This window comes from Pempheris klunzingeri, chromosome 5, assembly GCF_042242105.1.
Source record: "Pempheris klunzingeri isolate RE-2024b chromosome 5, fPemKlu1.hap1, whole genome shotgun sequence".
Classification (NCBI taxonomy): Eukaryota; Metazoa; Chordata; class Actinopteri; order Acropomatiformes; family Pempheridae; genus Pempheris; species Pempheris klunzingeri.
The window spans coordinates 5877941-5894720 of NC_092016.1; the positions used below are offsets into that span (position 1 = coordinate 5877941).

The 16780-nt window shown below is 42.3% G+C and overlaps 1 protein-coding gene across 1 annotated transcript; it reads right to left on the minus strand.

Moving 5' to 3' along the window:
- Nucleotides 1-249: 249 nt before the first annotated feature.
- wnt2 (wingless-type MMTV integration site family member 2) lies at nucleotides 250-14293 on the minus strand. The gene is made up of 5 exons (XM_070830114.1): nucleotides 14211-14293; nucleotides 13149-13369; nucleotides 7929-8206; nucleotides 6766-7030; nucleotides 250-455 (listed from the first exon to the last, which is right to left on the minus strand). Exons 1-5 carry the CDS (start codon nucleotides 14291-14293, stop codon nucleotides 250-252), a joined length of 1053 nt encoding a protein of 350 aa, XP_070686215.1.
- Between the last annotated feature and the right edge of the window lie 2487 nt (nucleotides 14294-16780).

Below are 16780 nucleotides of genomic sequence, written 5' to 3' on the forward strand. Positions count from 1 at the left end.
GCTCTTTAAAAGCAGCTAGCAGGCAGAAGTGTTTCGCCTTCTCGTTTTAGGGAATAAACAGCACGAGCAGCGACAGAGCAGAGAGCAGACTGCCTGCTGTTTGACTGACAGGTGATCTTTAGGGAAGTGCAGGGCTCAGAACATCCTTTTCACTTACAGCTCGGTTGACAGAAGCGGTGGTTTTTACATGGCGGTGAGTGAGGCTGCTGGTTTGGCGTGAACGGTCAGTAGTGTCCGGTGGCGGTCAGGTCACGTCTGGCCCTTGCAGGTGTGCACGTCGACCTGCTGGTGGCAGTCGCGGCAGTGCACGGCGCAGCACCAGTGGAACTTGCACTCGCACTTGGTGGTCCGGCTGACCCGCGACGTGTCGTAGCCTCGACCACAGCACATCACCTCACAGCCGTCCACGCTGCGAGACGTCCGGTTACAGACGCGCCCTCCCGTCCCCATCGACCCTGAGGAGGGAGGGAGATAAAGGCTTTTAGAGGAAATGTGATCCACATTACTTACTTTGCATTTATAAGACTTTATCTACAATCACTGACATCATCTGATCTGTGGTGCAGCTTTTTTTTTTTGAAAAATTAGGTGGAAATATAAGAAAAATGCGACACAACACATCTGTTTCTCGTATTCTCTTTGTTAAAAACAAAAACTGCATGATTGCTTTTTCAGCTGCACATGTGCAAAAGTATCTCGGGGTTCCAGGCTCCTTTCAACACCTACGACCTGCTCAGATGCTAAAAATCAAACCTGTGGGGCATCTCAAGCTGTAAAGCTGATTTTTAGTTTGCATTTTTAAAAAGTTCAGACAACTGGTGTCACAGCTGCCAGCACGGATATCATCCAGGTACCGCCCTCATTGGTAACTGCTGATTAATTCAGACTCTGCTGAACATTTAAAGACTTATATCAGTTCAATTAAAGTCCTTATTTATCCCCAAAAAGTATTTGAACAGTTATTACAGCATTAAATTAAAGCCTGTTATAAGAAAGATAATTTAAACAAACATAAAAAGAAATGTTAGTGACAACATTTGAAGTGTGGTGATGTTGGATTGAACTAAATTGTGGATCCAGTTTTTAGAAGTATTGCACATGACAGGACTCCCTGTTCAACACAGATGTTTTCCATACAGATGTTCCTGATATTTAACAAAAAAAAAAAAACAGGTTACTCGGTGAAAAGAAACCAATGAGAAATGATGTTCACTTTCCTGATGAACGTTTGTGCTTCTTCGTAAACATATTGCAGTGACTAAAGGTAGATGTAAGATAACTTGGAGTTAATTTCCACTGAACAAACATTAGAGTTACTCCCTAAACGCAAAAACACATTTCGGTATTTTCCTTCCAGAATGAGATTTACTGGTGGAACAGTTTGACACCTACACTGACAATTATTCCAGGCTAAAAAGGTGAGGTGCATCCTGGGAAATTACTCAGGATTTAGGGCGTCTTAAAGAAATACTCCGCCGATGAGTGCCCCTTTCACACAGTGGCTCCAGTGTGGAATGACGATGGGACTTGGCAGTACGTTGGCCACAACGCAGCCAATCGGAATAGTTTCATTGGGCATCGGGAGCCGGTGGGAGCGGCGCACAACGCTGGCAGTGCACTGAAGATGAGACGAAGAGGGTGAGTAAGATGATGAACGCTGGACGAAGGAGAGATGAGAGATTGATGATAGGAGCCGTCAGCCTGCACTCCCACTCTTCATCAGCTGTTCATTTTACAGGAGACATCCATCGCTCACACACACACACTATCTCCTCAGACTAGCCACACTCATTGTGTACACACACACACACACACACACACACACACACACACACACACACACACACACACACACACACACACACACACACACACACACACACACACACACACACACACACACTTTGGCCTGAATCTCGCCTCCAGCCGCCAACACACACTTTTCCATCTCCACAAACACGCCTCCATGTACCATGTCCATGTTTTCAGGTGTGCGTCTGTACAGGGGGAACAGCTACGCCTGAGTTTAGAATAAATCTAAGGAAGCCTACAGTGATCATAGCTAATGATTATCAGATTTGTATTGATCTGAACGAAACTCAGCCAGATCCCGAGCGGAGACAACGAGCTGACACACCATCTGCCCTCTGCAGGGATGTTTCAGGGGCTTTTTCAGTGATTTTATCTGCCGATAGTAAATAAGAGCAACAGAGCGACCAGCTGATAATGTCTGCTGATCATACTTCAGATCATCACCACATCAGAACCTCATTTTTATTCAGCGATCGTGACAAAAGAGTTTGGGTTATTATGTCGTGAGATTTCCAGATAATTATTATTTCACCATAAGAAAACAAACCTTGTTATGTCGAGTTAAAGACACAATTATTCCGTCATGACGGCTACAACAAATCACAGAAAGGTGCTCATCCCCAGTGACTCATTATTATAAGCTACTGATGCTGACGTCGTCCTCTGCAGCTCCACAGTGGTGAACTGTAATAATGAGCTCACGCTCTGCCCTTTAGAACGTGTCACTGTTATGATGGGTGAGCACACTTTGCAGGCAAGTGCTGATTTGTCAAAGCACAAAAACAATTATGTAAATAACATTAGTGAGTCCGGCGTGCGCCATGGAGAGGAAAAAACTCATTTCTGCTCTTGAATTATTAAATTGTTTTGTCACATTAATAATTCATGTGCACAGATTAACATAACATAAAACAATATTAATGACGTTTGTTTAGGCCTGTCAAGGATAACAACGTTTTTAAAATGGCTAAACAGTAAATCCAATCCAAAGTTCGTCCAAACACAAATGATATGAACAGGTTTATGCTGCTGGGATTAACTGTGTGCATGATTAGATGGTCAACATAACATGAAGTCGTTTTACGCCTTTATGCGGCGGTGCAGAGCCGACAGAAAACCAGGCGAGACAGAGATGGGGATGCAACATGGTCGCCAGCCGGACTCGAGCGAGGACATCAGCGTCCTGAACCCCAAAGACAACTCAGACTAACATAAACAACAGATTTGATAATTGATTGTTTCAGTCATCCGTCAAGAAAAATCACCAAACATTTGCTGATTCCAGCTTCTGAGATTATGAGATTTAAAAAAAAAAGAGACTGATATAAATTTAGATTCTGGACTGTTGGTGGACAAAAGACGACATTTGAAGACGTTGAATAAGACGACGTGATGAGTAAATTACCACTATTTTGATATTTCACTGATTATAAAATGAGTTAAAAAGTCATTAAAAAAAAGAATAGCTGAAGACTTTTAAACCCAAAGAGGCATCTCTAAATCTGCAGTCCTCTCTAGTTTAGTGATGATGTCGAGGCTGTTTAACGGCAGAAGACTGCGGCTGCTCTGTGCAGGTGTGACTGACTGTTACTGTCTCACTGTGAAGCACAAGTGTTACTGAAGAAGAACATGTGTGTGTTCAGCTCACTTCTCCTGTATAAATAAAGGTTGAGAAAAAATTATGCGCTGGCTTCAAGTACCATCTCGAACATTGTTCTGGAATTTGCTCATGTTTACATTCTGCTTCGCTCTGCGAGTACACCGTCTCTGCTCCATTCCCTCGCCAGGTAATATGTCTGGGCATGACCCAAAGTCCCGCCCCTCTCTGGCAGCACGCCCGCCCGTCATCCGCGGTATGCTGCCCTGCTAGGGATGACATCACGGCCAGAGTCTTCCTCACAGCCCTCGCTCTCCCTGCGTCTGCTTATTGAATTAAGATGAGGGGGCGCCGAGAGATGAGTTTAGCACCTGAGCCTCGCCGGGGCCGAGGGAAATTGATTTCACACTTTAAAGAGGCACAGAGGGGCCGTCTCACTATCTCTGTGGGCTCTGAGCCTGTGTGTGTGTGTGTGTCCATCTGTCTGAGAATGGATTCAGCCTGTGTGTTTGAGGATGATTGAGGGCGAGTTTGCATGTCTTTGAGAGGTTTATCAGTGTGTGTTTGATGTGAGAAAGGAGCGCGAATAACTCTAGGTGTGTGTTTTAAGAATGATTGCGCTTCACGGCTGAGCGTTCATGTTTGTGTGAGTGTGTCCAAGAGAGCGAGAGGGTGACTCAGTGTACAGTACGGGTCATGATTGAGGGTGAGTTTACATGCTCGTCTGTGTGTGTGTGTGTGTGTGTGTGTGTCCCAGAGGGGTTGGTCTTTAGAGAGGGAGCCAGTTAAGTTCTCATGAGAGGCCCAGGGCGAACGCTGTGTGTGTGTGTGTGTGTGTGTGTGTGTGTGTGTGTGTGTGTGTGTGTGTGTGTGTGTGTGTGTGTGTGTGTGTGTGTGTGTGTGTGTGTGTGTGTGTGTGTGTGTGTGACCTCACCCTGCTTACATGTACACAGTACATAAAGCCTTCATGTCTGCTGTGAAGCCTCTACTTGTTCACCAAAGGGGGCCCTAAGACCTCCAGAGATCCATTAGGAGGTTACTACTATTTCAGTAGGATTTAGGAAACCCAGTAAGGACCATGTTCAGACAGTCAGTAGTAGAGAGGCAGCTGATGATTATTTGCTTAAAACTATTAATCAATTGGTCTATAAAGACTTTTTTATAAATATATATATATAAAAAGATGGGAGACAGAGATGAGAACAGAGACAAATGCCCATTACAGTGTTTTTTTCAGGGCAATTTAAAACTCAAATACCATTTTATATCCATGGTTTATGAAATACAACAAATAAAAGCAGCAAATCATCTCAATTAAAAAAGCTGGAACTAGGGAATGCATGTAATAATAATCAATCAATATAGCCACTGATTCATTTTCTGTCAATCTACTAAATGATTTTGAATTTCAGCTCCACTGTTTTTTTTCTGGCTCACTTTTTGAACGCTCCCAAAGATCAGGAATGAACTTCCGTGCTCAAAGACTAGACTTTGCTCTTTTGGCGTGTTCATCTCCAAACACGAAACAGTCTCAGCCTCTAAATTAAAACCATGCTTCTGAAAATTCTTCATGCTTCTTTCAGGTCATAAAACTCTCTTAGCAGCTAAAAGACCATGACTGCGCCTGATAACTTGTGCTGCATACAGAATACACGACACTGTCCCATGACAGATGATTTCCAGGTTTGATCCTCTACAACATCCAACGTTTCCTTTGACACCGAAGTGTCCTTGAGCGAGGAATATAACCTAGATGCAAAGATTTGCAGCTCAATCACACAACAAAGTGCAAATCAAAATATCTCACAGAGGGAAAAATAAGGTTTGCGTGTAAAGACTCTTATCAACCCGCACTTTTGACTGATTCCTTGGTAGACTTTGAAAGGAAAATAACACTATTTTTGGATGAGGCTGTTCTGCTGGTGGGCTGAAGTGTAAGTGTCCACTTGAGAAGGAAGAAAAAAGGCGTCACACGACACAAAACACACTGTAAACTCCTCTAGTGCGTGTATGTGTGTGTTGTATGATCCAACCTGCCCCCAAAATATGCCTCTCTTTGCAGGCCAATCGTGCCCTCAGGGGTGTGTGTGTGTGTGTGTGTGTGTGTGTGTTTCCAGCGGTGGTGATTTATAGTGATCTGTGGGGTTCTAAGGTTTCAGCCTACAGAAGTGTGTAATGGGTCTTAAACTGGTCGACACCCGATCGCCACGGATCATCTGCTGCCTGACAGGCATCCACCTCCTCTCGAACACACACACACACACACACACACACACACACACCTTTCTATCTCACAGTTTTCATACACAAACATTTTCCTTCTCACCATCCTGTTCCAAACCTCACAAACATTAACACAGATTTCGCTCACTGAGATACACATAGTACAGCACTGACACTCTACTGGCCTGATATAAACTGCATTACGAGTGAAACCTCGGGTTGCGGTTGCAAAAGTACAAATGTTTGTACTCATTTTCGCTCCTGAGGTACCGTAAGAAGAAGTGAAGGGCAGGGGGAGTTTGCCAGGTGACACCGGAGCTGCAGAATCACTTCTACCCATCTTGGTTTAATCATTTTATAAATACAAGGAGTCACTGCATCAGAAAGGACCAAACAATTACAATCCAGTTGTTGAACAGCAGGTGGAATTTTGACACATTCACAGCCGCACTACTGTCACACACAAAAAAAAAGTGATCAACTTCAGGTTACTTTTTAAAAGTAGCCACAGGACACAGACTGTTGCAGTGACAATATCAGGACAAGATGAGCCCCCTGCCTCCGCAAGTACACTGGAATAAATATTCTTAATTGAAATAGTTTGAAGATGAAGTCCTCCAAGTATCTGTTTACAGACTGGAGACGTGAAAAGCTGCAATTCAATGTTCAAGACTCAATTGTCTGTCAGCACTATGACGTCGAAAAGTTCAGAATTTCTACTCTCTGACGTCCAGGAGCGACAACCAATGGTGCTCAAACATTTGGGATGAAGCATTTGATAACCATCGTGACAAATCTGTTCACGCCCGTCCTCCTTTGAGGGCATGTTCACACCAACCATGTTTGCTGAAGTGGTTCAGTTGAATTTTGGGGATTTTACTCCTTGAGTTTGGTTCATGTGGAAACGTGAGAATAATGCCTTTTCAACTTTTTTAATCTCAGAGTTTTACTAAGAGAACAAAAGCCATTTAAATGTCAGAAGTTTAAACTGGGCAACATTTTTTGGAGTTGATCACAAAATCAATGCTCACTGGAAAGTTGAATATATCTATTCTTAAAAGTGTAATCTGATTCATTTAGTTAGCACAGCGGCTGTCAGATTCTGCGGTACAGAAAGGTTGGAGGGTATTTACCTGACTCGTGGTCCCGTATGCAGTAGTCTGGCGAGTCCTCCAGGTACACCAGGTCATTCTTGCTGGGTCGTTTGAAGTGTGTGTGCGCGGCAGTGAACCCAGTGCCGTACTGGTTAACGGCCACCTGCACGGCGCCGTTATATCTCTTGCGAAGGTGGTCGCCAGTGCGTCTGAAGTCAGCCATGGCCAGCCAGCAGGTCCGAACGCTGCATGACCCGCTGACGCCATGACATTTACACTCCAGAGTCATGAAGCGCTTCACTGCCTGACAGGGAGAGAGGGAGAGAACAGGAAGTAAGTCTCAGAGAAGATCGTGTGTGAGATGGAAACTGTCACAGCATTTATTACACTGTGGTTATGATGAACTGTGACGTAAAATAGTTTGAGGCACAACAGCAGCTGCCATTACTGTATAATGTGTAATACAATTAACTAAACAATCAATATAGTAGCTTAGGTTTTGTTCAAAGGTTGGTTTTCAACAATAATACAACTCAATCACTAATCAATAACTACAACAAAAATCAAACTTTAAATTTGAACATTTTACTTCCAAATATTCGATTTTTTAATGTTTCTCCTGGATTTCACGTCACAGATTTACATATTGCACATTTACAGATGTACAGATATATCTGTCATCTCCCAGTTTGGTTAACAGCGTTAATTATGCTTTGTGTAGTAGTGTATCACAATTTTCTCATTTTGTAATAAAATGTGTTGTAGGAATGTAGATTGCAGTTTTATGTTGTATTTGAGGACTTAAAATGAACATATGGGGTTCTAGCAAGGTTCTAGTATACGTATTGGAGAACGTTTTGTATATATGTTATTGTCAGTGACATTAAAGGATGTCTCCCCTTTTTCCTTCCTGAAAGCCAAACATGCAGAACCAAAGATCAAACATCTGAACATCACACGCAGCGAAAATGCTTTTGATTTCCTTTGGTTTCTGGCAAAATAAAAAAAAATGTCCTGTTTCCTGTAAACATTTGTACATTCTTGAATAGATCAGATTTGTAGAAACATTTTTTTTGTCCTAAGTGGCTGATAAACTGCAGTCCAACAGCTGCTTGCACCGTTTTTAAAACCAAACCACGTTTTGGTCAATTGAACCCTTTCACTAATTCCTACAGGTGTTGAATTGATCCGTGACTCCTCACCTTCCTGCCGGCTCGGTTATTGTGCAAGTTCATGAGCGCCCGGGCGTCCCTCTCCTTCCTCTCCTTGGCGTCCACAAAGGCCTGGCTGAAGCGCATGGCGTGCTCCACGTGGTCACTGCAGCCGCCCCAGTCAAAAGAGCCCTTGGCGTCCCGGGACGAGCCCTTCTTAGTGGGATCGCAGGAGCAGGAGTCCAGCTCGCCTTGGCTGCAGGCTCGTGCCAACGTGTAAACCACACCGGCCGAGGAGATGGCGTACATGAAGGCCACCTCGCGGCTGCCTGAGGGGAGAGGGTGTAATGTTGTGAATAAGGAAGCACACACCTGTGGTGACTCTTCATGTCAAGCACAGAAGACAGTTGGAAATCATGTTTTCATTGCGTTTCCCAAACTCTCCCAAACTGGGAGAAACGTATTCAAAAAGGCCAGTACCTACCTACTACAGCTATTAGAAATATCAAATCACACTATTCATCACAGCTGTTTTTGAGTCTGTTGGGTCCAAAACCACTAAAACAGGGGTTAGGTCAAGTTTTAAGACCTTCGGGGCAAGTCAAAGTCCATCATGAGACAATTGCAATCAAGGTGTTTAAGAAAAGGAATGCTGACCATTAAAATGACACAACGATCACACATGCTGATTTCAAAGATTAAGACCTTTCAAAGCTCAGTGTAATAGTGTGCTAACATTTGCTAATTAGCACTAAACAGAAAGAGCAACTGAGGCTGATGAGAATATCATTAGTTTAGTAGGTATTCAGTCATAAACCAGCAAGTATTTGATACACTAAAATGTTGTTGAAACATTTCACACACACATTTCACCCTAATGCTGGTGCTAGAGAAGAGTCATGGGGTCACCAAAGTCATGGATACCCAAAGCAAATTTCATGAGAATCCAACCATTGGTTGTTGAGGTATTTCTATTTGTTGGGGACTAAAGTGTTAGACCCTCAAACATCCATAGAACCATGGTTAAAGAAATACAGAGCTACACACAAAGGTCAGTTACCAAATTCTTTGCCCAAATACTGAAAACTACGAGTTCAGGATTTCAGAAACCCAACAACAACAATCAGGACAGTTACTGGTACGCTTCTCAACATCAGTCAACTCCACTGATGTGAGATTGCAAATCAAACGTAACAGTTTTATCTCGTCTTGGTCTTGGATCTGGCGTTTCCCATTACAGGTTGGCTGAAAATTGAGCCATGGCAAACGGAGAGATCCTTCAAATGTTTGGCCACTGCTGCTACCTGTATGACCCGGGTTTGTTATCTGCTATAAGCTTTTATTTCATTCGAGGCATGACTTGAAAAGCGCTTCATCTACCTCCAAGATGGATAAACAGCTAACGTTTACCAGCAATGCCCTGATAGAAAGCCCTTATCCTTCTCCACATGTAACTGATGAGAGATTTGAGAGAGATCAAAGGCTGAGGCAGGGAGAGGGTGTGTGTGAGTGTGTGTGTTTGTCTCTAACCTCTGCTACAAAACTATGACACGTGAAGGCACAAACAGTGACTGCAACGAAAGTGGATGTTTGACATTTTAAGAGAAGAGATGTACCCAACGACTGCTGATTTCTATTAGTGATAAATGCTTTTATTCATAAATTGCTCCGAACTGTCAGAACAAACGAAATGTCTCCCAGCTGTCCTCTTACGATCCAGGAGTCTCTTTGGGTGTATTTCTTAGGTGAATTGTTGCCCAGGGTTTTGCCTGTCAGACCACAGACGGGCCAAACTATGTAGTGGAGCCTGTAAAGATGCAAGACCTGAAAGGATCACCTGCAGAAAAAAATCAGGGCCAAAATAACCGAAGAATGTTATCAGGGGAAAACTTCATTTGTATTTTTTAAAGTTGACCTTCTAAGAAGACTCTGGAACTGAATCTTTGTCAAAGAAAGGTAAAGGTCAGTACTGATTTCAGCAAAGACACAAAAACTATATTTGTCATTAAGTATCAAGTCCCCATCAATTACATTATTTTAAGAAAGGTTAATAATATCCAAACTGATGTACTTTGTTTTGATAAACTACGATTATTATGGAGCACAATAATTTTATCATGGCTTATTTTGTAGATTGATATATATAAAATAACAAAGCTTTCACATAGTTTTAGTTCATTAGTTCATTTTTGACTGAAGAACCATGACCTCATTGTATCCCCCCCCCCCCCCGACACTAAACCTCCATCCTCATGAAAAAATGCTTTACAAAAAGTCACAGGTTCAGAACATAATGTTAAACCAAAAGAGAAAATCTACAAAAACTTTATTTCAAAAAGAAGTTTGAACCTTTTTAAGGTTAGATTTAATATTCAAATTGATAAAGTACTATATTTACTTATCTGAGTCTCTGATCACATAGTTTGCCACTGTTGGACCATTTTGGACCACTTTTTGTACACAGTCTGAGTTCAGATTAAAATCAAATTAAAACATAACATCTGAGAACTTAGGGGTGTTTTCAAAGTCAGGTATCAAGAAAAGGTATCTTATTGATGCTAGTATTAAAAAAAACTTAAAGTGGCACCAGGTCTTGGCAAACACACACATTCTTACAGTGATCTCAGAGTGTGTGTGTGTGTGTGTGTGTGTGTGTGTGTGTGTGTGTGTGTGTGTGTGTGTGTGTGTGTGTGTGTGTGTGTGTGTGTGTGTGTGTGTGTGTGTGTGTGTGTGTGTGAGTCCAGGAGCTAAGTTGAGCGTGCCTAACAAGGTTAATGAGGAGAACGCTGAGAGAACACGACACCAGAGAGGGAAAACTCCTGTGTAATTGTTTGAAATTAGCCCGCTGACATTGACAATAAGGAGCTTCTGACGGGGCCTCGATGTGCCGTGATAATGTTGTGTGACACGGCCGGGGCCCGGCTGGGAGGTCCGAATACCACACGGCTGATTAGAGGCCCCGACATGAAACGGACTAAGTCGAAGGATCCGCCTTGTGGGTTAAATCTCAGGGCATGGGAGAGGAACATCAGGCCGCCGGGTCCTGATGATACTCCAGCGGCAATAAAAAAAAGATTATGACTTGCTATAACACGTCCTCGCAGCAGATAGACTGATTTTAGCTGCTGAGACGCACATTGACACGTTTAATTTGACAGGATGCTTCTGTCCAGAGTTCACATCTGTCAAAGGCAGCAGCAGGCTGCTTATTGCATAGTTATTACTTGTTAATCATTTCAATCTTTGATGCTGCTAATCGCACTAACTAATAACTGCCTGTGAGGAGTCATTTATTTTACTCTAACCCTCCATCCACCCCCCAAAAACGGGACCTGTCTGTGTCTTTAAAAGCTCAATAAATCAAGTCGCTTCTTCTGCAACTGATCAGAAAAGATAAACAGTGCTAATGAGCCGACGTGGATCTTGAAAGTGGTGGGATTACTTTTATTTAGAAAAAGTCCAAATTTCTACCATTTCTCATCTCAACAAGCTGAGTGGAGAGTAATTAGCTAACTGAGACAGTAGCTAAAGTGGAGCTAACATAAACATCGTTATGATGAAACTGGATCATCATCTCATACTTTCTTAAACTTTTTTTTTTTTTACTGGTTATTAATATCACTGATACTCAAACAATAACTTGTATAAACCTGCAAGCAGAAAGTCTTTATATCTGAGAGGCTGGAACCTCTAAATGTTATTATGGTATTTACACAGTATACACAGATTTCTAATTACTTAACAGAATTAACAGGCAACAGTTTTGATAACTGATTAATCTTGTGACAAACTAAATCTGATAATATTGCGATACTAAGCAGTGAGTAACATGTTAGCCCCCAACACAGGAACAGACGGAGAAACCAGTCGGCTGCACCGACGTGATAAATGTACAATTGTAAAGTGAGACTGGGTGTGGAATGCGATCCAACCTCTGTGGAAAAAAGAACGTATCTGCAAGGGAACTATCTATTTCCCAGAAAGCCTCAGCGTCGCAGTAAATCTACCCAACACTTTGAAAGCCAACCAATTGTTTCGATTTGTCAGCATTAAGTTAAAGCATATGGTCAGACATGTTTGTCGCTGAAAACAGATTGGTGTGTGGTAACACACATGATCACGCAGGGATTCAATTCCAAAGGTCCCAGCAGCGCACAATGACCTGAAACACAACCCAGCGTACTGTATACTGTTGCAGGCAATCTAGTTACTAACTTTCTATTCTTAGGCGTGCGGTGTTTAAGGCACCTGACAGCCCCTGAGGTCATCATATCACGAATAAGAAGCTTTAGACACACTTTCTGTACCTCATCCCTGCATCTTATATCATTTACTGCAGGGGAGATCAACATGGACAAGCAATATAGCTGTAATGATCACAGGACTACTTAAGTACTGATGTGTTTTCCTGCAGCTAAATTCTGAAATATAGGTTCAGATTTAATAAAATTCAACTTATCAGACATTTAGAGGTGACAACAATAAAACCATGATATCTCAAAGTGAAATTTTCCAACAATATGACTACAGGGAGATAATAATTGACAATTTACTGGCTTTAATCTAATGCAACTTTCATCTGATTTCTAAAGACATCATTCATGGTGACAAAGGTAAGCTGGTATTTAAGATGGATGTGATATTATTTGGTCCAAGTAACAAAACTAACAGCTTCCAGGGAAATTTAGCCCTGAATGATGTGATTCTCTATTTACTAATCCCTTAAAACTCCAAACCTGTTAAGCGTTTTTCTCTTGCCCGTCGCACTGAGGGATCAGAGGTCAACTACAGAGCAGCAGTCCTGGAGCTGAGAGAGGCTCAAGGGCACTTCAGCAGGCAGGACGCTTGCTGGACATGAAGGCTTGACGTCAGATCCTCTATGTTAAGGAAAGTCCCTCCCTGCTGTCTAGGGCTGTGACATATACTGCGATTGCGATGAGTCACGATTTTAGTGGGGAACGGTAATTCCTGCATGTCATTTTCACAAAAAAAGGTGACTTTTGTCCCTTACTTATGTTTGAAGAATATTATTTGTAAGCTGTAGCACCACGATACTTCATTCATATTGTTATGTAGTGACACATTTTACCTTTATCGAACAATTTCAGCTCCTCTGATTTGGATATTGCACTTGGCCATATTGTGAACTCGTGCTACTGCTATCCCACATTTTCCAGGATAATAATTTTTAGAACCTCAGCTAGTTTAAAATTTTACTCTCTAGGCTCAAGTACGATAAGCATCCCCTCCTGGATCATTCGCTCCACTCACTGCGTAGCAGCAGGCGTCCAAACAGGTTGTGGTCCCTGGCCGTGGTGTTGCAGTTCCAGCGGTGGTTGCGGAACTGGTGCTGGCACTCTGAGATCCAGTCCTTCATCCCAGCCCCGATGGCCTGCATGACTTTTGGGTGCTGGCGGCACAGCTGGCGCTGCTTGTTCACCAGACCAGGGATGTTGTCGCACATCACCTGGGAGCCCAGGGTGCCCATGTACCTGCAGGGTGGGGGAGCAGACAGATACAAAGCCAAACACTTGTGAAGAACTGGGAAAACTTTTTAATCATAGAAAGACAGAAATCTTGAGCGTAGTCTGTGAACAAATAAGTTGATATATGCCTGTACTTCCAGTAAGTTGCAGTCTAGAAAACACATTGAAGCTTTGTAGGGTCATTTGACACTTCTGAGAAAATATGAAACTGGAGGAAAACAGTGACATGACGAGGCAAAAAGGTGTTTTCTTGAGAAACCTATGTTGAAATCACTCCTAAAAAGTCCACACGTCCATGGACATGCAGAACAAGTTGATGACAGTCTGGCAACCAATTTGAACACTTGCAGGCTGCAGGGACTTTCTTTAACAATTACAGAAAGACCAGAGCAGCAAGAAAAAAAAGGACTTGCTGTCCAAACAGCATCTCAGTATCACAGGCAGTATGACGTTTGGAATTTGGAAACAAGACCTTTGCAAATATTCATTACAGATTCAAGAGAAAGACAGCAAATACAAAGAAATTAAATGATATCGAATGACTTTATCCTGGAAACTTATCTGTCCAAATATTCAACCAACTTCACTGTTTCAAAAATACAGATATGGGACCATGGAGGGAAGTCAGTCACTCTATCTCTGAAAGATGTCTAATTAAAGAACGGAACAAAGGTAGTTATGGAAGAGTTTTGTCAGTATATCTTCGAATTAAACGATGTTAAATCTTTTTGGAGCGCATTTTACGCACCGCCTTAAACGTACCAGTCTAATAAGACATGCATTCTGCACATGGGCTCTTACATTTAAATAACAACATGTAAAATTAAAAAAAATGCACCGTACTTACCACCAGGACGCGTCGACCTCGGCCGTCATCCAGCAGATTGCTACAGATAAATAAAAACATATTCCACTTGGCAATAAGTTCATATTAACCAAACGTTGGTCCTTTATGGATCTGGACGGAGCATTTCCACGGATGACAGAAAAATATTTAACATTAGAGAAGATCTGGTGAGAACCCAAATCAAGCTGGGTCAAAAATAAGTCATCACAGGACAGTCGGAGGACGGAGGTTTGTGCGTAAATGCCATGACTGGCTCTGGTTCTGCACGGTGGCAAAGCGCTTATGAGGAAAAAGTAAAGCGCGACTGTGTGATAGTCCAGCAAATATTTTCAGTGGCGATGATGAGCTATCAGGTTTAAATTGCTTTACACAAGGGGTGGGCAGAGTCCCGTCTCAGGAATGAGGTGAAGAAATGAGATGTCTGAGAGTATCTGTTCAGGCTGGTTTGACACCAGACAGGCTTGGCCCGCGTCCAGACCGGAGCTCCGCGGCTCTGAGATGTGGTCCACGCTGATGGGCTCTTCACTCAAACTGCACCGACGCGTTCAGGGAAGGAGCCGGCTGAGGGACAACTCATCCAGCTCAACTCAGCCAACGTCAGTCAGCAGAAAAACGCACAAACGCGCTCAGGTTCAATTCGAGGGGACAAAATTGAGAAGAAAATAAAGATGGACCGGGTTATTTGTGGTCCCCGGAACTCCCGAAAGGTGACTTTTGCGCACAGATTATCTGTGGGCGGACAATAGTGAATCCGTATCTTTTACGCACAATACTTTGAGAAATTATTTCCTGGACTTCGGGGGCTGCGCAGCGGTCACTGGACACAGACAGGCTTTTTGTGTAGTGAAATAAGGAATTATAATAAAACATCAAAACCTCTCTGCTCCATCTCAATTACCAAATAAAGTGTGTGGACTTTTTAAATATATATATTCGGTAACATGTCCGTTCATCAGGACCTAAACATAGAGTTGAATGTGGATTTACTTAAAGGGAGAGCCATTGCCATACCTCACTGACGCACAGGTGCCAAATATTTCTGATCCCCAAAGCATGACGCATTGTTATTTTACAGCCTTATACAAGCCACCACTCAGTCCAACTAATAACTCAGGAATGATTGCTTAAAAAAAACTGGAGGAAAGAAAAAGTATGCAGTGATTCTCCCAAACCAGCACCTAAAGGTGATGTGTCCATTTCAATTGGATTATCTATCACGGTCTTTTTGAAGTCTCTTGGGGAAATCTGTACCACTGTCACACAGCATTTCCTCCATCTTTGATCTGTCCCGGGTGTATCTGGAGGTCCGGAGACCCTGACCAGATGAGATTAATGGGCAAATTGGATTTTTCCCATGATCCCCGTGGAAGAAAACCATAAAACAACAAGGAGATTTAGAGCGCTCTCTCTGCTCTTCCCAGCCCATTGAGCACGACTTTGTTGTTGCTGCAGCAGTAGTTGTAATAAGTCTGTAATATAAATCCAATTTAATTGGAGTAATTCGTTCACTGCCATACCAAATCACATTAAGGCCGGTCACTGCATTTCACTACATGTTTTATCGAGAGAAATACTGGTAAAGTCTGACAATTTAACATCACCAGTTTAAAGTCAGGTCATGGCCTGAAAACGCTGACTCCAATTGACCTGGAATGAAGTTTGTGAAAGATGCTAAATGAAATATGAGGTACAGTAGTTATCAGCTGATAACTCACGAACGAAAAGTCTTTTTACAAAGTATGTTTTTAAGTTTCTCTTCCTGAATTTAAAAACCTTTTGTTAATTGAATTTCAACATCTTGGGTGTTTGCTAAAATGATTTGTGGTTTGGAAATAGGATCCTTAACAATGTCACTGGACCTGGACTTACAAACTTGGGGAGAAAAATGAAAAGAAGAAAAATCAGTTCAACATTTTGGAAATACGCTTTTTTTCGGATTTCTTTCCAAGAGTTAGATGAGAGGATCGAATCTCTATCGTGTCTGTGGAGTGATATCAAAGTGTGCAGCAGACAGTTTTCTTACAATCAGCTTAGTACAAAGACTGAAGGGACGGGGAAACGGTTAGTCTGGCTTCCTCCAAAGTTCAAAGATGCACCTGGTAACCAACACCTCTAAAGTTCACAAACTGATCTTTTGTATCTCCTTTGACTGAAACAAAACTAATGATTACTGGTTGCTTGGCAACATCACTGGGACAACAAAACGCCTATGTGATTTGTGTATAGACTAAACAAATGGGACACAATTTGTTAAAAAGTGAGCATTAGAGGTGTTGGTAGGCAGATTATTTCTCTCTATTCAACTTTGAAGAGAGCCGGGCTACTGTAGCTGCTTCCCTCTGCGTCCAGTCTTTACTGGAAGCTACAGTAATCAGATCCCACCTCCAGCAAAAAGTTATCAAAGTTGTTAAAGTATTCCATAAAGTCCATAACCTCCAACCCTGAAAATTACTTTACATGTTGTTGAAAACAGAAAACACTCTGATACCAATCTTCATTTCACTATGCGAGAAATTGTTCCTCATAAGAAACTTTAATTTTTACTTAAACTCTTAAAAACGTAAACAATA